Here is a 23,542-nt window from a genome sequence, read left to right as displayed (position 1 = left end):
TAGAACTGGACATGGCAGTGTCATTTCTTCACAGTACTTACTAAGTATGTACTTTGTTGCGATTTTTACGCTTTTCAAGTACCTACTTACATTATGTATATCACGTCATATTTACGTATCACTTCGCTGAGATCTCGCACGTCCAAGCACCAAAGATGAAACTTTTTACTAAACTTTGTTAATTTCTGAATTATCATACCTTTAAATATTGCAAAAGTATATCATTACCCCAGAAATTTCCTGTTAGAGCCTTATATTTTTTACTTGTTTGTGATTTTTTCAACCCGCATGTGTGTTTCTTGGCCTACATGATCTCTGTTCAGCTCTCTGCAGTGTAACAAACCCACCCCACCGTGATCATCCCATGTTGAAAGAACTACATTGCTTCCGACGTCTACTGCGAACATAGAAATCCTTCCGCCGATAATCAGCTTAACATGAAGCGCTGAGGTCACTCACACAGTTCCTAGCCAGCAATTAGTTCACTTCAGCGCCCGCAGCCAGCTCAGTACAATACTCTGACGACTAGCTTCCGAGTTAGCAGTGGCTAAGAATTATTTGGATTTCATTGTATTACAGTTAGGTTTAGGACATCACATGCTGCATATCAAATTGTACCAAAGTTAGGTACCATTTTCTAACATCTCTAAATAAATGTTGCTTGTTTTCTCTTATCGCTTTGCCACATTTCTGTTATAGTGCCACTCTGTCAAACAAGTGTTTGACTAGCAAGGATGTAAGCAGTTAGCTTTAAGGAACTCTAGCAGGGAAACACTTTCCTACTACCTTGGATGTTTGGGTTGAATTAATAATAGCGTTCAGTTACTAAATTCACAACATTTTGGTGACAAGGAAAAACTTTAAAAATTGCTTACAATGTTTTCCAGTCAACATTTTGGCAACAACGGAAAACTTTAACGACTGTTCGTTCTTTTCGCCAAGTCCCAACATTTTGGCGACGAGAAAAACTGGATTACGAATTTCGTCAATGCAAACTCACAGTATTCTCAACACTAGGAAACGAGTAAAAAAATGGTTCAAATGACTCTGAGCACTATGGGACTTAACATCTGTGGTCATCAGTCCCCTAGAACTTAGAACTACTTAAACCTAACTAACCTAAGGACATCACACACATCCATGCCCGAGGCAGGATTCGAACCTGCGACCGTAGCGGTCACGTGGTTCCAGACTGCAGCACCTAGAACCGCACGGCCACACCGGCCGGTGAAACGAGTAAAAGAAACAGTACTCGACAAAAAGAGAAAAATTACTAAGCAGGACAAATTTTATTTTTACTCGACTTGGAGCGCATGATTATTTTCACTGATTTTTGTGGCACCACTGCGTGGCTTAAAATATTTGTGTTCATAGTACATTCTATGGTAGCTCCCCAGTTTCATTTCCAGGAAGATTTTTTTTTTTTTGTTTTATAAACTGTTCTGAGCAGATTTTTCAGACATGGCCGAGCTGAAACTCGTTCTTAAGCCAACGCTAAACTTATTGGGAAGACCTTAAGCGATCCAGGAGCTCACAGTAGCGGGCTTGGCCCGACTTGAAAGAAACAAATCCGAAGACCAAACACAAGCTCCGCAGTTCAAAATACCGCTGCCACCCGTTTCAGCATTTGATCGGAAGCTGAGTCCTGGAACTATATCCAGCGTCTGGAGCAGGATAGTTCACACGTCAGACGGACAAAAGTCACATTAATGCCAATTTGCTGGCCATAACAGATCATCAGCTGTAATTCATAGAGTTCACAAAATGCCAATCAGTTTTCAAATTGACACTGGGTCAATTTCAATTGTTAACCTGCAAACTGTCCCAAAACTAAGGTATGCCAAAGTTAACAGACTTTCAAATCTCGCTGTTCGGTTCCAACAGTCTGGAGATTCTAGTGAAAGGACAATTTCGGATGTCACGTATAAACCGTTTACGAAACAGGCTACATTCGTGGTTGTAAATGCCAATAAAGCAACGAATTTATTAGAATTGGATCTCTTCAACGCTTTGGATTTCACTGTTCACGAGGGACCAAATCAGATTCAAAGTGACAATGCGAATGGAAAGTTAAATCAGCTGCTGCAAAATGTGATAAGATTTTTTCCAAAGCAAAAAGCAGTCTCAAAGGTTACAGAGTACACATTACGCTGAAGTAGAACGCGGGATCAAAACTTTACAAGGCAAGCAACATTCCTTTTGGATTAAAAGATAAAGTGAAGCAGGAACTCAACCGTCTTGAACAGAGTGAGGTTGTTGAAGACATAACTAGTGGCCAGTGGGCAGGGCTGATCACAGTTGTCCGGAAACCGAACGGCTCACTTCGCATTTGCAGAGATTACAAAGCGACGGTTAATTCTAATTCCATTATTGATTCTTATCCTATTCCCAAGCCAGAAGAACGGATGTCAAGCTGGTGATGTGTACTTTTTCAAGCTGGATCTCAAAGAAGCATATTTGCAAATGTCTGTGGAGGAAGATACACTGAGATTTATGGAGATAAATACTCCATTTGGTCTCTATCATTAACAAATGATTATCCTTCGGAACAACCAGGCTGCCAAGTTGGTTCCAACGGTATTTAGAACAATTATTTCAGAAAACTCTGAACTCTATAAATTACCTTGACGACATAATTGTCTCAAGCTCAACGTCACATGTTCTTTTACAGAATTTGGTATCTATTTTCAGAATTCTACAATCGAAAATTTGAAATGCAGCAAAGACAAGTGTATGTTGTTTCAGCGTGGAGTGCAATACCTCTGCACACGGCAGGAAGACGACGCTGCAACACTCTGAGGCCGTTGAATCCTTCCGCTCAACAGGACGTCTAGCAATTACGTTCGATGTTAGGCCAAATAGATTATTATCGAAAGTTACTCCCTCAAGTAGCTTCCATCAGTGAGCCCCGTACAAGGTGTTACGTAAGAGCGCCAAATGGAACTGTAACAGTGAATGCCAACATATTAAAACTGTGTTTGCTTGACGCAAATTGTCTTACGACGTGTGATCCAAGTAAAATGCTCACATTTGCTGAAGATGCTTCAGACTGTGGTATAGGCGCCGTACTATCACATCGCCATCACGGCCTTGGGTTCAAAGCGGTCGTGTCAAATGCTTTGACAGTGGCACAAAGAAATTACAATCCTGTCAAGAAGAAGACTCTCGCAGTTGTATTTCCACTCAAGAAATCCCATGATTATATTTATGGACGTAAATTCGCACTCCTCACCGACACAAACCTTTAGTGGCTATATTTGTACGGAACAATACTGTTCTTAACACGGACAGCTCAAAGTTTGCAGCACTGGGCTCTTCTGTCGAACTGCGACTATGAAATTGCATCCAAGTCCACAGCACATCACTGGAACCTAAATTTGCTGTCACCTCTGCCAGCAAGTCAAATCAAAAAGTTTGACACATCAGCTGATGTCTGTTTTGCAGTAGATATCAGCAGTCAAGACACTGCGGAAAATTTCCCAGTAAACACGAATTATATATATATATATATATATATATATATATATATATATATATATATATATATATATATATATATATATAATTGCTTATGCATGTTGGTGGAGGCGGATCGCTCTCCAATTGTACCCCTTCCATTTTTCCGTTTTTTTTTTAACAGGATGTACCAAAACTCTCCCGTCCGCACTGATTTTCGACAATGTTATAAGTTGCTCTAGGGACCGCATCTATCTTCTTTCGAAGTTAGCAGGCAACTACGCTGTTATGCGGCGGCTCGTTTCGGCCCATTCAACATCTGTCATTCAAGTGTAACGAGCGAGTAACGGAGTTTATACACTCCTGGAAATTGAAATAAGAACACAGTGAATTCATTGTCCCAGGAAGGGGAAACTTTATTGACACATTCCTGGGGTCAGATACATCACATGATCACACTGACAGAACCACAGGCCCATAGACACAGGCAACAGAGCATGCACAATGTCGGCACTAGTACAGTGTATATCCACCTTTCGCAGCAATGCAGGCTGCTATTCTCCCATGGAGACGATCGTAGAGATGCTGGATGTAGTCCTGTGGAACGGCTTGCCATGCCATTTCCACCTGGCGCCTCAGTTGGACCAGCGTTCGTGCTGGACGTGCAGACCGCGTGAGACGACGCTTCATCCAGTCTCAAACATGCTCAATGGGGGACAGATCCGGAGATCTTGCTGGCCAGGGAAGTTGACTTACACCTTCTAGAGCACGTTGGGTGGCACGGGATACATGCGGACGTGCATTGTCCTGTTGGAACAGCAAGTTCCCTTGCCGGTCTAGGAATGGTAGAACGATGGGTTCGATGACGGTTTGGATGTACCGTGCACTATTCAGTGTCCCCTCGACGATCACCAGTGGTGTACGGCCAGTGTAGGAGATCGCTCCCCACACCATGATGCCGGGTGTTGGCCCTGTGTGCCTCGGTCGTATGCAGTCCTGATTGTGGCGCTCACCTGCACGGCGCCAAACACGCATACGACCATCATTGGCACCAAGGCAGAAGCGACTCTCATCGCTGAAGACGACACGTCTCCATTCGTCCCTCCATTCACGCCTGTCGCGACACCACTGGAGGCGGGCTGCACGATGTTGGGGCGTGAGCGGAAGACGGCCTAACGGTGTGCGGGACCGTAGCCCAGCTTCATGGAGACGGTTGCGAATGGTCCTCGCCGATACCCCAGGAGCAACAGTGTCCCTAATTTGCTGGGAAGTGGCGGTGCGGTCCCCTACGGCACTGCGTAGGATCCTACGGTCTTGGCGTGCATCCGTGCGTCGCTGCGGTCCGGTCCCAGGTCGACGGGCACGTGCACCTTCCGCCGACCACTGGCGACAACATCGATGTACTGTGGAGACCTCACGCCCCACGTGTTGAGCAATTCGGCGGTACGTCCACCCGGCCTCCCGCATGCCCACTATACGCCCTCGCTCAAAGTCCGTCAACTGCACATACGGTTCACGTCCACGCTGTCGCGGCATGCTACCAGTGTTAAAGACTGCGATGGAGCTCCGTATGCCACGGCAAACTGGCTGACACTGACGGCGGCGGTGCACAAATGCTGCGCAGCTAGCGCCATTCGACGGCCAACACCGCGGTTCCTGGTGTGTCCGCTGTGCTGTGCGTGTGATCATTGCTTGTACAGCCCTCTCGCAGTGTCCGGAACAAGTATGATGGGTCTGACACACCGGTGTCAATGTGTTCTTTTTTCCATTTCCAGGAGTGTATTTCATACCTGCCACAGCAAATTTGTGTTCGTGGGGGCTCTATTCTAATTCGAACGTTTGACTTACGCTATACGTATTCGTTTCGGAATATCGTTTCTACGTCTTCCGTTAACTATGCGTGGTTAACATTATGAAGACAATTAATAACATTTGTGAAACACAACTTTGTTTGCGGAAAACATAATGATGTTCGAAGTCGCCAGTTTTTCCACGACAAACGACTTTCAACAACTTATTATATGCATAATTGTTGCAACTGATTGCCGGGAATTATATATATATATATTTGAATTATAAAAAACAAATACTAAAAAAAAAAAGGTTGCATAGTGCGAGATTCGATCCGACGACCTTTGGTTTACGAACCACAGCGCTTACCGCTGCGCCACAGCGCTATGAAGATTTATTAGTCGTAGAGAGTATTTCACTGCAACGGTTTCTTTTAACTGTCGATTTTTTCGACAACGGCTGAGAAGTGCATCTTGGTGCTTTGCCACATTATACCTCTGGCCATGAGCTTTTATTATGCGCAGTATGAATCGAATCTGAATTTCGCAATTGGCGGCCTCCCCTTGTAAGTCTAGGTGACTGATAACCTCAGATGTTAAGTCTCATAGTACTTAGAGCCATTTGAACCACTTGAAACTGTATATTCACACGGAGTGGCCTGATGATAAGAAGTTACTTAATCAACAAGATATTAAATCTTAATGGCATTTGAGGGATGCACTTAGAATGTAAAAAGGTGTCGTTGTACTATATACGAAATCAGGTGCTTAAATCTGAGGGACTACAGATGCTGCATGAATGCCATTGGGGCGTAGTTCGTACCAAACGCATTGATAGAGAGAAAAGTTACTTGGAAAATATTGACAAATTCATTCAAACGCTTTGTCTAAATGCAGCTAATGTCAAAAAATACCACTCACCTACGCCTCAACAATATCTTCCGTGGCCACAGGCATTAGAACCGTGGCCACGTCTGCATATTCATTTTGCATAATCGTTTCTCGGAAGCCAATGGCTCATCCTCATCGATGTTCTCTTCAAATTTCTATTTGTGATACATATGTCAGAAATATCCTCAACAAAAGACCATTCAGGCTTTGTCTAAGTCCTTGTCTATTGAAGGACTGCCGAAATCTAATGTCACTGAAAATGACACACAATTTTCTTTTCAGATTTTAAACTATTTTGTGTACCCAACAACATTTCACACATCAGCACTGCATCGTTTCATCCCGAGGCCAATGTACTCGCTGAAAGATTCGTTCGAACTTTGAAGTCGCTCACGACTGGATTGGTCCAACTATAAGAGCCACTCCTCACGATGTACAAACTGCGCTGGAGAAGCTCCATGGAAGACCGCATCCAACATTAATGCCAATTTAAAACCCACTCATGCATCCAGAAGTCGATCTTCAACAAGAGTCGAAACAAAAATTTTTTCATATGAATGGTCCACTCCACATTTAAATGTACAAGACGCGTGGGAAAAAAACCATTGGTACCAGACATAGTCATAGAGCACCTTGCCAATGTTAAGTTTAAGATTAGATGTCCACATGGATTCGCAACACAGCATAAAAAGCAAATCATCCCACATCACGGTCATATGCATACAGGCAGAACTTCTAGGTTGTTTTCTTTTACAAACTCAGAAGACCTATATGCAGCCAGCCATTTGAGGGATCTTACGATGCAGTCGAAAGATGCCCCGCCAATGCCTAGAGCAAATGGCCCCGGTTGCATTCAGCCTGCGATGCGCCATTGAAAGAGGACGTCATGCCTCCCACTTCAGACCAGCTTACGGAAGTCGAAATGGCAAAAGTTTTATCGGCCACTCCTTCACCATGGTATTGTGTGGGTTTCCCACAGTACTATGGGTGAATACTGTGATGAACAGCGTTTGTGAACCTACCAAATAGGCACAACGGCGAGGAAGCATGACACTAATGAAACCAACCGGCTTCATCACCTCCCTTCCACCCACAGGGGAGGGAATGTTTTGTACCAAATAAGCGCTACACAACAAATACCACGAGAAGCCGCCACCGCACAGGCATAATCGATCGCCTGGCACCTCTCAGTTCTGTACAACACCCTCCAGACGGCACTAATAAACCTGGATTTCTTCCCGTTTCCGCAGCGCATCATATACATCTGCCGACAGTGTAGACAGCCTCAACAGTAAGAGCTGTCAGGCGTGGACTAAATTGCTTCCGACTTGCACCGACAGACACGGAAATTCTTTCGACGACAGGTACCAAATCATGACGCGCCGTGGACACTCACATAGTACTGAACCAGCAGTTAGACACTTCATTTCAGTGCCTGCAGCCAGCTCAGCACAGTACTGTGATGACTACCTTCCGACGTAAGAGTCGCTGTTTACGGAGCAACTGGACTACTTTAAGAGAGTCTGTAATCACTACTATCAGTTACAGTGACTGTATCACTGACTGCCAAGTGAGAGCAATAGTTATTTAAATTTCGTTGTATTAGGCTTAGAGCATCAAGTGCCTTGCATAAAACTGTACCAAAGTTAAGTACCATTCTTCAACATACTCATATATTATTTGTTATTTCTGATTTATTACCCCACTTCCTTTAAAGTACCGCCAGGTCAAACAAGTGTTTAAATAGCAAATGTACAATCGGTTACCCTTAAGGAATTATAGCACTGGAACACTTTTCTGCTACTCTGAATGTTTGGGCGGAGAGACCGGAGTCGAAACAAGGCCCCGGGAGTAGACAACATTCCATTAGAACTACTGACGGCCTTGGGAGAGCCAGTCCTGACAAAACTCTACCATCTGGTGAGCAAGATGTATGAGACTGGCGAAATACCCTCAGACTTCAAGAAGAATATAATAATTCCAATCCCAAAGAAAGCAGGTGTTGACAGATGTGAAAATTACCGAACTATCAGTTTAATAAGTTACGGCTGCAAAATACTAACGCGAATTCTTTACAGACGAATGGAAAAACTAGCAGAAGCCGACCTAGGGGAAGATCAGTTTGGATTCTGTAGAAATATTGGAACACGTGAGGCAATACTGACCCTACGGCTTATCTTAGAAGCTAGACTAAGGAAAGGCAAACCTACGTTTCTAGCATTTGTAGACTTAGAGAAAGCTTTTGACAATGTTGACTGGAATACTCTCTTTCAAATTCTGAAGGTGGCAGGGGCAAAATACAGGGAGCGAAAGGCTATTTACAATTTGTATTGAAACCAAATGGCAGTTATAAGAGTCGAGGGGCATGAAAGGGAAGCAGTGGATGGGAAGGGAGTGAGACAGGGCTGTAGCCTCTCCCCGATGTTATTCAATCTGTATATTGAGCAAGCAGTGAAGGAAACAAAAGAAAAATTCGGAGTAGGTATTAAAATCCATGGAGAAGAAATAAAAACTTTGAGGTTCGCCGATGACATTGTAATTCTGTCAGAGACAGCAAAGGACTTGGAAGAGCAGTTGAACGGAATGGATGGTGTCTTGAAAGGAGGATATAAGATGAACATCAACAAAAGCAAAACGAGGATAATGGAATGTAGTCGAATTAAGTCGGGTGATGCTGAGGGTATTAGATTAGGAAATGAGACACTTAAAGTAGTAAAGGAGTTTTGCTATTTGGGGAGCAAAATAACTGATGATGGTCGAAGTAGAGAGGATATAAAATGTAGACTGGCAATTGCAAGAAAAGCGTTTCTGAAGAAGAGGAATTTGTTAAGATCGAGTATAGATTTAAGTGTCAGGAAGACGTTTCTGAAAGTATTTGTATTGAGTGTAGCCATGTGTGGAAGTGAAACGTGGACGATAAATAGTGTGGACAAGAAGAGAATAGAAGCTTTCGAAATGTGGTGCTACAGAAGAATGCTGAAGATTAGATGGGTAGATCACATAACTAATGAGGAGGTGTTGAATAGGATTGGGGAGAAGTTTGTGGCACAACTTGACTAGAAGAAGGGATCGGTTAGTAGGACATGTTTTGAGGCATCAAGGGATCACCAATTTAGTATTGGAGGGCAGCGTGGAGGGTAAAAATCGTGGATGGAGACCAAGAGATGAATACACCAAGCAGATTCAGAAGGATATAGGTTGCAGTAGGTACTGGGAGATGAAGAAGCTTGCAGAGGATAGAAGAGTAGCATGGAGAGCTGCATCAAACCAGTCTCAGGACTGAAGACCACAATACAACATGGGCGGAATTCATATTAGCAATCATTTACTACATTCACAGGATATTGCATTTATAAAGACGCCAAATATCATTTTTTGAACAGAGAGAGACAGTGAGGTAAAGGATTTCAGAAGAAGGAAAAATTACGTTAAAATTTAAGTCTGAAGAAGAATACTGCAATAAAAGGGTTTTAAATATTTTATTACTGTTTTTTTTTTCAGGCCCAAGAAGTGAATAATTTTCCTTTTGATTTAATTTTCAATCTGAATAAATAAAAACATAGAAACAATGAAGTTCCGCACAAAAGGAAATTGTTATGCCACTTACTGTCTTTCATTTTCCTGGAAAATTATTATGTTTTTAAAAGAAGATTAGCTAAAGAAAAAAAGGGAAAAATAGTGGTCTAGGAATAGCGTCTTTGGTTATCAATCAAATGTCCAGGGTCCCAAGTTTGATCCCAGCTATTGCTTAAATTATGGATAAAAATCATCAGTGAAGACGTTCGAAGAATTCCAGTGTAAGGAGTCATTCTCTTTCACCAGCAGCTTCGATACAAAGGGTTGAGGAGAGGGCAGAGTTTCAATACAACTTCTTGCCCTTGAACTGGGAAACTGAAACGAAAGGAGGAAGAACCTGCAGTGATCGATGGTGTGTGGATGCAAAAGGCAGGGGAACGAAAAACATTCCATTAAAGACGCATGAGGTATATCCACAGAACATGTGGCCTCTAATTGAAAAAAAGAAGCTTTATGATCTCTCCATTGGCAAAAGATTTCGCATTAGTCCGCCCTCCCACACACCCATCCAAAAGAGGACTGCCAAGAGGGGACAGGGCGTCACCACAAGAAAAAGATTCATAAACCAACAAAACGTTAACATTCTATGCGTCGGAGCGTTAAATATCAGAAGTTTGAACATGGTGGGGAAGCTACAAAACCTGAAAAGAGAAATGCAAATGCTCAGTATACGAGGGCTATCCACAAACTACATTATGTTTTCGTTTGTGTCCGTTAGGGGCGGGGCTAGCGCGGCCATCTTGGTGTCATGGCATTCCGCCGCTCAGTCGGCATCCTGCCATGCTAGTGAGAGGTTCGTGCTGTACTCCGTTGAGTTACTGTGACAGTTTGAAAAGGAGCGAAGTGGAAGACCCAGCATAGTGACTGCCGAACTTGTCGAAAAAGTCGATGCCACGGTCCGTGAAAACCGTAATTTCACAATAACGGAACTCTCTATGAGTTTTCCACAAATTTCACGAAGTTTGTTGCACGAAATCATTACCGAAAAGCTTGGTTACCACAAGTTTTGTGCAAGATGGATATCAAAAATCTTGACAGAGATTCACAAAAATCAGCGAATGACTGCAGCGTTAACGTTTTTGGATGCTTACGAGAAAGATGGCGAATCATTACTCGATCGCATCGTTACTGGTGACGAAACATGGGTTAAGCATGTGAACTGCGAGACAAAATTGCAGTCAATGCAGTGGGAGCACACAAATTTCCCCCAAAAACCCAAGAAATGCATGCAGACAATAGTGGCAAGGAAGGTGATGGCGACTGTCTTTTGGGACAGAAAAGGTGTGATTTTTGTGGATTTCCTGGAAAGAGGCACTACAATAAACTCTCAAAGGTATTGCCAAACTCTGCACAACCTCAGAGAAGAGCAATACAAAACAAGAGCAGGGGAAAGTTGGGCTCAAAGATCTTGCTGATTCACGACAACGCCCGGGCCCACACGGCAAATGCCACTCGTGAAGTTCTCAAATCTTTTAACTGGGAGTTGTTTCCTCATCCGCCGTACAGTCCCGACCTGGCACCGAGCGACTTCCACTTATGCCCAGCAATAAAGAAGTGGTTGGCTATGCAGCGTTTTGATGACGACGCACAGCTTCAAGAAGAGGTAACCACGTGGTTGAAGGCGCACGTGGCCGAATTTTACGACGAAGGAATTTCCAAGCTCATCCATCGCTGCGATAAGTGCCTTAATTTAAATGGAAACTATGTAGAAAAGTAGTATTTATGTGTGGCTTTCATCTGTATCTAATAAAAAAAATTCCAATACTTTATTTATTTTTAATTCCAAAACGTAATGTACTTTGTAGATAGCCCTCGTAGATACATAGGGGGTGCAGTGAAGTGAAAGAGAAGGAGATCGTGATTTCTGGTCAGACAAATACAGGGTAATATTGACAGCAGCAGTATCTTGTACTACAAGGAGAGGACTCGCTATGAATAGAAAGGTAAGGCAGAGAGAGAGGTACTGTAAACAATTCCGTGACCGAGTTGTTTTCATCAGAATCAACAACAAACCACCGCCAACAACAACAGCAAAGGTATACATACTGACGAAACAAGGGGTAGATCAAGAGTTAGAGACACTAGAATAGGATATTAGTCGTGTAATTTGCTATGTAAAGGGACATAATAATCGGACAAACACGGGAGGGAGAGAGGGGGGGGGGTTGTAACGTCGTAGCAGGGAAAGAAACAGAAAAACGGTTGAGGGAGAATGTGGGCTTGGTAATAGGAATGAAAGAGGAGAAAGACTAAAAGAGTTCTGCAATGAATTTCAGCTAGTATTACTGAATACATTGTTCAAACATTGCAAGAGGAACAGGCATTCTTGGTAAAGGCCCTCAGATAGATTCCAGCTTGATTACATTATGGTTAGACAGAAATTTCGAAAGCAGACATTCGATTGCAAGAGGTACTCGGGAGCAGATACAGAGGATCACCACTTAGCAATGATGAAAATGTAGACTGAAGTTGAAGAGAATCATCCGGAAAAATCACTCTTGAAAGAAGTGGAATGCTGAAGTATTGAGCAATAACGAGGTCACTATGAAGTTGTCTAAGGCTGTAGATATAGCGACAATGAATACCACAGTAGATATTTCAGACGAAAAGAAATGGAAATCTCCAGGAACGGGAATCCTAGAAGTTGGACGAACAAACATAGTGTAGAGGGTATGTTGGATGAGGATGGAAACTGTCATGATGCGCCGTATTAAAACTCGTCTGAGTTTCCCATGTGATTTATTATTTCTAGCTACAGTGCCACTGTTCCTCTGTCTGCATCACCGGGTGCCACAATGCTGAGGACACCACTTCGTTATCAGCGAAACGGCTTGGCATGGAATGGCTGCACCAGCGAGCAGTGCAGCACACTGCTGTGTATCGGCCTTGTACAGCCACCAAGTTGTGATGACATCAGGATGCGCCGGCAGTCGACTCAGCGGTCTTCACCCCTGCCACCTCGGCGCCCCCACTAGGAGCTGCATGGCGGCCCGTGGCGTGCTTCCTCATCAGCATGGCTAATATTGCAGAGACAACAGGCGGCTACAGATCTGGCATCCGAATCTGCGGTCTTTACCTCAGGATGCCTCCGGCGTGTGTTGGGAGCCAACAGGACTGCCCGAAGCAGCGCACCATGGTGTGGCCCGCCACTGGCTGGCTGCAGACCCAACATTGGCCTCAGAGGGTCGAACCAGTGACCTGCCGTGGACTGAAATGCTGGAGCCCCATCTGCTGCTGTGTGTAGCCGGTGCTGTGACACGCCCTGCCATCCAGGAGAGCTGTCACACTTGAATGCCTTGTTAGTGAACTGGCGCCTATTTATATGCAGTTGTGTGCCTAGTTTTGCTAACGCGCTGCTCCAATTCATGTACTCATAACACATGGGTTGGTCCAGTGGGCCCCTTCTGCCTGTAACTTGCGCCATGAACACCGCTGCATTTACTCTTTTCATCGTGTCTACAGCCCCCTGACCTCCATTCTACTTTGCAACTGCTGGTAGCGTAACTTACTGTCAATAGGCCTGTGCCTGGCTATAACTTGTGCGCTCAGAAATATTGCACAGAAGCTAACCTTTTCCCATTTTAAACAGTGGTGCCACTACATTATTCCCCCTTTATAAGGACTCAGTCTCCGGGTTGACCTCTAACTACTACTTGGCTCAGCACATACTTATGACATATTTACTACAACTATTAGAAAACTTAGATGTGGGCTAGTCCTCTTAAACACATGACATGAGACAAAACGTAAAAACTTCTTACTGGATGACCACTCCACTTTATGCTCGATCAACACCTTACCTACCCACCTTACGCCCTCAGTATCCAATCCACTGGGATTTGGACTACCGTTGGTTCCCTCTTGCAACTGACTCTCCACCTGATCAGAATGAAAACAACACACAATAAAGTTAGGGCACCAATGACACTTGGCACAGATGTGCTCAAAATGATCGTTAGTTGGTCGTTGCCTTTCCCTATATTGAGCAACATGCTGCACAAGCTGTTTGGCTGATATGCGCCCCTCTTGCTCTGAAATGAACTTGTTTACAGATCTCAACAGACCTGACGCCAGGGTTTGATTTAACAGGGTTAGATTCTGCCTTGGCAAAAACTCTGAAGTTGCTTCTGGCCAGTACAGCTGTGGCTGTGTTGGGAGCCAACAAGACTGTCTGCAGTAGTGCACTGTGGCGTGGCCCGCCACTGGCTGGCTGCACACCCAACATTGGCCTCAGAGGGTCGAACCAGCAACCTGCCATGGACTGGAACGCTGGCACCCCATCTGCTGCTGCGTATAGCTTGTGGTGTGACACACCCCGCTGTCCAAGAGAGCTGTTAGTGAACTGGCGCCTATTTATACGCAGCTGTGTGCCTCTGTTTTGCTAACACGACACTCAGAGTCATGTACTCATAACATCTGGGTTGGGCCAGAGGGCCCCTTCTGCCTGTAACTTGAGCCATGCACATCACTGCGTTTACTCTTTTCAGCAGGTCTACGACCCTGTGGCCTCCATTCTATTTCGCAACCGCTGGTAGCAAAACTTGCTGTCAACAGGACCGTGCCTGGCTTTAACTTGTGCACTTGTGCATTCAGAAATGTTGCACCAAAACTAACCTTTCCTCATCTTTAACGGTGGTGCCGCTACAATAGGTACAATGATGATAACAGGAAAGAAACCTTGGGTAACAGAAGGAATACTTCAGCTGTTCAATGAAAGATGGAGGTATAAAAATGATGAAGGGAAGGTAGCAATACAGAAATATAGGTCACTTAGAAATGATATAATTAGGAAGTGCAGGTAAGCCAAGGCAAAATGGCTACAGGAAAAAATTGAAGAAACAGAAAAATAAATAGTCGTCAGAAGGTCTGATTCAGCATACAGAAAAGTTAAAACAACCTCCGGTAAAAAATGAAAAGTAAAGGCGACAACATGAACAGTGGGATGAGAATTCCACAGTTAAACGCAGTGAAGAGAGCAGATAAGTGGAAAGACCGCACTGAAGGCCTCTGCAAGGGAAAGTACTTGTTCAATAACGCGACAGAAGAAGTAATGGGAATCGGTATGGAAGATGTAGGGAATCCAATATTAGACTTTAACAGAGTTTTGGGAGACTTGCAATCAAATAAGGCACAATGGATTGATAACATTGCTCCGCAGTTTCTAAAATCATGCAGGAAACGGCAGCAAAACGACTATTCAGATTGGTTTGTAAAATCTCGAGACTGGAGACATACCGCCAGAGTTTCTGATAATATCGTCCACACAATTCCAAAGATAGCAAGGGGAGATAAGTGTGAGAACAGTCAGCTTAACAGCTCATGCATCTGAGTTGATGAAAAGAATAACATACGGAGGAATGGAGAATCAAACTGATTATCTGTAAGATGACAATCAGTTTGGCTTCAGGAAAGATAAAGACACAAGATAGACAATTCTGACGTTGTATTTGATAATGGAAGCAAACCTTAAGAAAAATCAACAAGATTATAGGATTTTTGGACCTGGAAACTGTCAGACAATGTAAGATGGTATAAGATGCTCGAAATTCTAAGAAAAATAGGTGTCAGGTTTAGGAAAAGAGAGTTTATATCCAATACTCATATATATAAGAATCACGAGGGAGCAATAAGAATGCAGGACAGAGAAAGTTCTCGGAGTATAGTGGGTGGAAGACAGAGGTCTTTCGCTCCTATTGTTCAATGTATACCGGAGAAGCAGAGACGAAAACATAAGACAGACTGAATAGTGGTATTAAAATTCACGATGATAGATTACCGGTGGTAAAATTCGCAGAGGACATTATCCTTTGTGAGGGGAGGGGGGGGGGGAGGGAGAATGGTAGGACGTCCAGAATGGAATGAATCGTATAACGAACACACACTATGGCCTGAGAGAAAACCGAAGAAAGATGATAGTAGCGGAAGGGACATTAACCATAAACTTAAGATCAAAATAGGTGACCACGAAGTGGAAGAAGTTAAGGAATTCTGCTGTCTTCTGAGTAAAATAATACATGATGGAAGAAGCAAGAAAAGGATAAAAAGCAGACTAGCTCCGGCAAAGAAGGCTTTCCTGGTCAAGAAAAGGCCATTGGCATCAAACACGTCTGAGAATATACATCTGGAGCACGATATTGTTGTTAGTGAATCATGGACTGTGGGAAAACATGAAAAAGAAGAGAATCTAAGTGTTTGAGACGTTGAGCAGTAGAAGGATGTTGAAAATTAAGTGGATTGATAATATAAGGATTGAAAATATGGAAAATATTGACAAAAAAAAGGGACAATATGATAAGACGCGTGTTAAGATATCAGGTAATAACTTTCATGATTCTAGAGGAAGCCATAGAGAGTATAAACCATAAGGGAAGACAGAGACTGAAATACACGCAACAAATAATTCAGAACGTAACGTGCAAGTGCTACTTTGAGATGAAAAGAATTGCTCAAGAGAGGAATTCATGGCGGGCCACATCAAACCAGTCATAAGACTAATAATAAAAAAAGTTTCAGATTTAAAGATTGATTCAATCAAGACATAAAAACAGTGATAAAAGCTTTGTGAAGTCTATCGAGAAAGAACTAGAATCATAGGTACAGGAAAACAGTTTTTGTCTTTCACTAAAGATACTAGAGAGTGATAGATTGTTATAACCAGAATGTTAATCGGACGACACATCATTAAGTACTACATTTAGTGAGATATTGTTGTGCAGTGTGAACCAGTCATAAGACTAATAATAAAAAAGTTTCAGATTTAAAGATTGATCCAATCGAGACATAAAAACAGTGATAAAAGCTGTGTGAGGTCTATCGAGAAAGAACTAGAATCATAGGTACAGGAAAACCGTTTTTGTCTTTCACTAAAGATACTAGAGAGTGATAGATTTTCATAACCAGAATGTTAATCGGACGGCACATCAAATTAGAACAGAAGGTTAATTGCGATATCAATGCTCAGAATATGGATATAATCAAAATTGTGTTTCATATTCGATCTTGGCTTCTAACGGTAAAATACACTTCAATAAAAGGAATATTTTAGAGTGTTATTTAAAAATAAAAAATAAAATAAGCATATAATACTTATTAAACTGACAGAATGAAAGTTCTACTCTGCAGCGGAGTGTGCACTGACATGGATCTCCGTGGCCGATTAAAGCTGTATGCCAGACCAAGAGACGAATTGGGGACTTTTGGCTACGGAAAGCAAAGGTCCCGAGTTCGAGTCTCCCTCTGGCACAAAATTTTAAATTTGTCAACAAGTTTTATTAATTTGTAGTTACTAGAACACGATTTAAAATAGGTCTAGGAATCAAGCAAAAGTAACAGTTGACTTTAAAGCCCAAGAGGTCACTGTCCATGTCACAGCTTTCCAGGAGGCACTGCTCTCGTTGTAAGTGAGTTTTTGCATGTGTGTACATAGAAATGCGTATGTGGGTGATTATAAGTGTGTGGGATACCATCACTACATTTAGTACATTAAGTACTACATTTAGTGAGATATTGTTGTGCAGTGTGAACAGTTATTCGATGTACCTAAAAATTGCGTTTGTTCCAGGAACTGGCTTAAGTGGAATATACCAGATCTACCCACCACTGACGTTCCTGTGATCATTCATCCAACAAAAAGTAGTACAGCTCACAGTCCCATCTACATTACAGCTGCCACTCACGCTACGGCTCCCAGTCACGCTACGGCTCCCAGTCACAGTGAGACTGAACAGCATTTCTATCCTGATACGGGGAAGGTTAGTACCAAAGTTCCATTGCCTCATACGCTTCTCCAAGTAGGAGGTATGGCATGAAAAACACCTCTATCAAACTTATTTACCTCTTGATGACATGGAGGAGATGGAGGAAGCTGTGGAAGGAATAGGTTTCAAGGATGTATTGCTCCGCTAATGAAACTAATTTGTCAGCCATAGAAGTTGACATTATTTTTATTCTTTTTATTAAATGAAACAATCAGTGATGAATATGAAGTTGTTTATTGTGAACTCACAAAATACACAATTGTGTTTTACTTTTTATTATTCACCCTTCACATAACATAAATTGTATTAATGGCCATTTCTATACATAATTAAAGTGTACCTAATAGCTGTAGGTATTTATTACCTGAGATACTTAGGTGAAGGCCTAGGTAACTCATACTGCCTCCATACTATGTGTAGCTTGTGGATGTTTTATGGCTATAGCACATTTGCATATAAAACTTCTATAAAATCGTCTTTAAGTTTTACTATACAGGGTGTTACAAAAAGGTATGGCCAAACTTTCAGGAAATATTCCTCACACCCAAATAAAGAAAAGATGTTATGTGGACATGTGTCCGGAAACGCTTAATTTCCATGTTAGAGCTCATTTTAGTTTCGTCCATCTACGCTCAATGGAGCACATTATCATGATTTCATACGGGATACTCTACCTGTGCTGCTAGAACATGTGCCTTTACAAGTACGACACAACATGTGGTTCATACGCAATGGAGCTCCTGCACATTTCAGTCAAAGTGTTCGTACGCTTCTCAACAACACATTCGGTGAGCGTTGGATTGGTAGAGGCGGACCAATTCCATGGCCTCCACGCTCTCCTGACCTCAACCCTCTTGACTTTCATTTATGGGGGCATTTGAAAGCTCTTGTCTACGCAACCCCGGTACCAAATGTAGAGACTCTTCGCGCTCGTATTGTGGACGGCTGTCATACAATACGCCATTCTCCAGGGCTGCATCAGCGCATCAGGGATTCCATGCGACAGAGGGTTGATGCATGTATCCTCGCTAACGGAGGACATTTTGAACATTTCCTGTAACAAAGTGTTTGAAGTCACGCTGGTACGTTCTGTTGCTGTGTGTTTCCATTCCACGATTAATGTGATTTGAAGAGAAGTAATAAAATGAGCTCTAACATGGAAAGTAAGCGTTTCCGGACGCATGTCCACATAACATATTTTCTTTCTTTGTATGTGAGGAATGTTTCCTGAAAGTTTGGCCGTACCTTTTTGTAACACCCTGTATACGCTAATTTGAAATGTAGCTTCTTGCGGTATTTGGTGACTTTGTCAGCTTTCATTTGATACTTTCTGCGATGTAATGGCTCAAAGTGTTTAATTGTTACTAATTTCTGTCGTCCGGTGTGCCATTAACGATTAAAAACAGTTGTAACTTTCTTAATACTTTATGTAAAGTCATACTTAAAGTTGCAAGAAGCTCGTTTCATCGCCGCAATTTTTATGGTGTAACTGGTTTTTTCGTGTCATTTTTGTATGGGCTACAACGTAGGTTCACTGAGAACACAATATACATCTCATATTTCGTTTACTATAGTCGCTATTGTTTCTTATTCAACCGTCTCACCCATGCCCGTGTGAACCCGCTGGGGAAAATCCCACACTCACTGCTCACTGTGGTTTGGTGGCCAGCACTGCACGGCTGCTGCATTCGCAATTAATTTTCTCCTCTGGTAATTCATGATCCACAAACCGACTACTAGTAATGTCACATGCTGCTGGCTCTATAGCTGCGCCATTCTCATGTCTGCGCCAAGCGGCTCTCCCTCTACTCAAGTGGAGGTGACCTGAAGGAAGCACCCCTTACTCTTACACTGCTCAAGCCAAGGGCAGTCACCTATTACAGTTAGCGGGATTCGGCCGTGTAGTGCTGAATGCAGCAGATGCACCTCGTGTGCAGCACCCTTGGTGTAGGGCTGCGCCAAACCCGATATTCCTCTGCCTAATGGCAAAAATTAGCTGTCGTTTTTCCGCATCAAGTGTTTCCAAGGATCTTTCCTACATATACTCCCAACATTATGTGTTGAACTGTGACACTGATGTCGCACAGGACGAAAATAGAAGTGAGGGTAATTTAATGAGGTGATTATCTGTTATGGCAGTTTATTTGACTTATTAAAGCTTGATATTCATACGATAATCTCGTGGGACAGAAGTGAGTTATTCTCCACACACAACTAGCTCAAATGGTTTGCTAGTTGCGCGTGACGTAAAACGCAGTTATAAACTATAGTTGATTTTTAGAAAGATACAGGTCTAATAATTAATAATCTACAATTTATGACAATAACTACAATAACATAAGTAAAATATGTAAATGACATGACATTTACAAGTAATTCAAAATATACGGTGATGCTCAGATAGTGTGTTTATGAACTGAGTGAAATTCTCTGAATCCGCATGTTAAGATCATAAAGATTGCCAGATCACGAATTATGGCCACCATCTACAGGTCGCATCTAATACAGATGTCACTTGATGTGTTCCAGTAGACCAGACATGTAATTGATCAGCGGACTCCACATACACGAGAAAAGCAATATTCTTGAGTAGAAAACAAGCAAGATTATTACCCTTTGGTTCAGAAACAGAAGATTATAAGTTTTCCACGGTAGAGTCCTTGGCTTCTTAACGTTCCTCTAGAGGGAAAGTGCATCCTCAGTTGGCTAACATTAACTTTACAAATAAACGTACGAGGAGGAATCATACAGTTTTAATTATCACTTGGAAAAAAATAAATCTGTGACCGTAAAACTTGGTGATGATGTTGGTCCTTCTCTACGTATTCACCTTCTCTGCGACGCATTTTCCACATCGATGGATGTCATACCAGAGGCTTAGGTTGTAGGAATCTACACTATGGTTGTTTAGGAAACGCTCCGTCGTGAAAGTCACCCCGTCGTCATTCTGTAACTGCCTGACATACAGCCTCACGGGGTTTCAGTTCAGTTAGATTCAGTTTATTGCCACGAATTTTAGACCTGTTGTCTGGAGACTCTAAACAAGTCGTACGTATTCAATAATCATGATGACATACAATGTTTTATATAATGTACAGAGGAACTTAATAAAACAAGTTTTACATAGGAACCCCTGTCCGGAAACGTCATCCAATGATAATACAGAGCGTCAAATTTACAGGCGCCGGCGCCTGTAAATCTATGTATGTATATAAGGTGACTCCATGACGATGTTACAAACGTTCTAGGATCGTGGAGAAGGATAAGTATATCTATTTGAGGTAAAGTTTCTTGTACCGGGAACGAAAAACTAAACAGTTATAAACGGAAACCGTTCTCATATATATGACTGTGGAATGCGCTCCGTCTTCAGGCCACAAGTGCCCCATCGGGACCATCCGACCGCCGTGTCATCCTCGGCTGTGGATGCGGATAGGAGGGGCGTGTGGTCAGCACACCGCTCTCCCGGTCGTTATGATGGTTTTCTTTGACCGGAGCCGCTACTATTCGGTCGAGTAGCTCCTCAATTGGCATCACGAGGCTGAGTGCACCCCGAAAAATGGCAACAGCAAATGGCGCCCCGGATGGTCACCCATCCAAGTGCCGGCCACGTCCGACGCCGCTTAACTTCGGTGATCTGATGGGAACCGGTGTATCCACTGCGGCAAGGCCGTTGCCTGACTGTGGAATGGATGAACTAGTAGGCCTACTGTTGTTAAGAAGATTGTAGCGTAGGTAAATTTCAGAGGTCGTAGTATGGACCAAAACAAGAAAAAATGCATACCTTAAGAGCTATGAGCACTTGTTCAATAGAGATTATGTGTTTCACGGCAGCGAAGTTAAACAAGTGCTCATTGTTTCTCAGGTATGCATTTTAGAGCCCATGTTTCCCGGACATTTTTTCCCTTGTTTTGACCTATACTACCACCTCTGAAAGTTGCCTACCCTACAGTCTTAGCAAAAACAGTGTCCGTACATGTATTCCACTGTCTGAGGTATCAGAATGCTTTTCTCTTATAACTTTCGACTCGTTCGTTTCTGGTACAGGAACCCTGATCTCAAACCCATACATTTATCTTTCTCCATTACCCTAGAAAATTCGTGACATTGTCGCGGAATCATCTTGTACATATACACACATCAAAAACAAGTTTTGCATCACCCAGGATCCCAGAACTCCGGAAGATAGACGTTGACTGTGGATATTGTATCACAGATATAGTCCCTTTGACTGTTCAAAGATGTCACTAAACCCGCCAAAGATGTAAACAACCATGCATGAGCAGAGCCTAATAGACTGAGGAGGTCCACCAGCCGATCACTTCCAGTCATTCCACCAGGAAGGAGGTACACGGCTCGTGTGGTCTGCTATTCAATCATGCCTAGCTTTGTCAATCCCGCGATTCGATCGCGTCCGCATTGTTACTTTGTGCCAGGAAAGGCTCTCAACAAGGGAAGTGTCCATGCGTCTCGGAGTGAACCAAAGCGATGTTGTTGGGACACGGAGGAGATACAGACAGACATGTCGATGACATGCCTCGCTCAGGCAGCCCATAGGCTACTACTGCAGTGCATGACCGCTACCTACGGATCATGGCTCGACGGAACGCTGACAGCAACGCCACCATGTTGAATAATGCTTTTCGTGCAGACACAGGACGTCGTGTTACGACTCTTAGCTGTGCGCAATAGGCTGCATGATGCGCAACATCACTCCCGGCGTCCATGGCGAGGTCTATTTTTGCAGCCACAACACCATGGAGCGCGGTACAGATGGGCCCAACAACATGCCGAATTTACCACTCAGGATTGGCATCACGTTCTCTTCACCGATGAGTGTCGCATATGCCTTCAACCAGAAAATCGTGGCAGACGTGTTTGGTTGCAACTCGGTCAGGCTGAACGCCTTATACACACTGCCCAGCGAGTGCAGCAAGGTGGAGGTTCCCTGCTGTTTTGGGGTGGCATTATGAGGGACCGACGTACGTCGCTGTGGTCATGGAAGACGCCGTAATGACTGTACGAGACGTGAATGCCATCTTCCGACCGATAGTGCAACCATATCGGCTGCGTACTGGCGCGGCATTCGTCTTCGTGAACGACAATTCGCGCCCCCATCGTGCACATCTTGTTAATGACTTTCTTCAGTATAACGACATCGCTCGACTAGAGTGGCCACCACATTCTCCATACATGAACCCTATCGAAAATGCCTGGCATAGATTGAAAAGTGCTGTTTACGGACGACGTGACCCGCCAACTACTCTGTGGGATCTACGCCGAATCGCCTTTGAGGAGTGGGACAATCTAGACCAATAGTGCCATGATGAACTTGTGGATAGTATGATACGACGAAGACAGACCTCTCGGAAACGAGGTGATGCAAAACTTTTTTTCATGTATGTACCTACATATATGGGCGCCAGTGCCTATAACTTTGACGCTCTGTAGCATCCTGTTTATAATACTAAGTTATGTTAACAGCAGCTATTGACATTGTTAATGTAGAAATAAAACAGAATATTGAAAACAAGGAATATAAAGTAAAAGGAATTACCTTAAGTCCCCAGTGAATAACTTCCAGCTTATGTTACTAGGTATGTTACAGGCAGCCTCAGAATAACTCCAGGTTTGCTGAGTAGCTACAACTATTATCTATTTAAAACTACACTATTGTACTCGTACATCACTCTCATAGATACGAGCATGCTTTAGCAATCGTCGAGTCTGCACATACTCGTGTGGATGACCACAGCATTTTTGTTTCTTTTTATTTTTAGTAAGTGCGCCTATCATTATTCACAATGGAGGGAACGCTTCTTGTGATCTGTTGACGGCATTCTGATATTCAGAGCGTCCACTCGATCTTATAGACCGAAAGTTAAGCAATTGCCTTTTAGATATTCGATGTGCAATCATATTAACTGTGGTCCACAAGTTTTGGTCACTTCATGGTCTTACTGTCTGCAGTCCCTCTCTACCTGATAAGGAGGCATCTGAAAACGATATGGTCAGCGGAATTTTCCTATCCACTTTAGTAGATTGGTCTGTTACTGCATTCCATTTGACGCA

The 23,542-nt window shown here is 43.1% G+C and overlaps 1 protein-coding gene and 1 pseudogene across 1 annotated transcript in view; one reads left to right on the top strand and one right to left on the bottom strand.

Moving 5' to 3' along the window:
* LOC124795782 (ovochymase-2-like) overlaps positions 1–9,651 on the top strand; it is a 137,237-nt gene extending 127,586 nt beyond the window's left edge. The window contains exon 6 of the mRNA XM_047259864.1: positions 9,639–9,651. Within this exon, the coding sequence (XP_047115820.1) occupies positions 9,639–9,651 (13 nt within the window). The remainder of the gene's footprint in view (positions 1–9,638) is intronic.
* Positions 9,652–21,030: 11,379 nt separating this feature from the next.
* On the bottom strand, positions 21,031–21,148 carry LOC124796501 (annotated as a pseudogene).
* Between the last annotated feature and the right edge of the window lie 2,394 nt (positions 21,149–23,542).

This window comes from Schistocerca piceifrons, chromosome 4 (genome assembly GCF_021461385.2).
Source record: "Schistocerca piceifrons isolate TAMUIC-IGC-003096 chromosome 4, iqSchPice1.1, whole genome shotgun sequence".
Classification (NCBI taxonomy): Eukaryota; Metazoa; Arthropoda; class Insecta; order Orthoptera; family Acrididae; genus Schistocerca; species Schistocerca piceifrons.
This window is presented reverse-complemented; position numbering and strand designations above follow the sequence as displayed.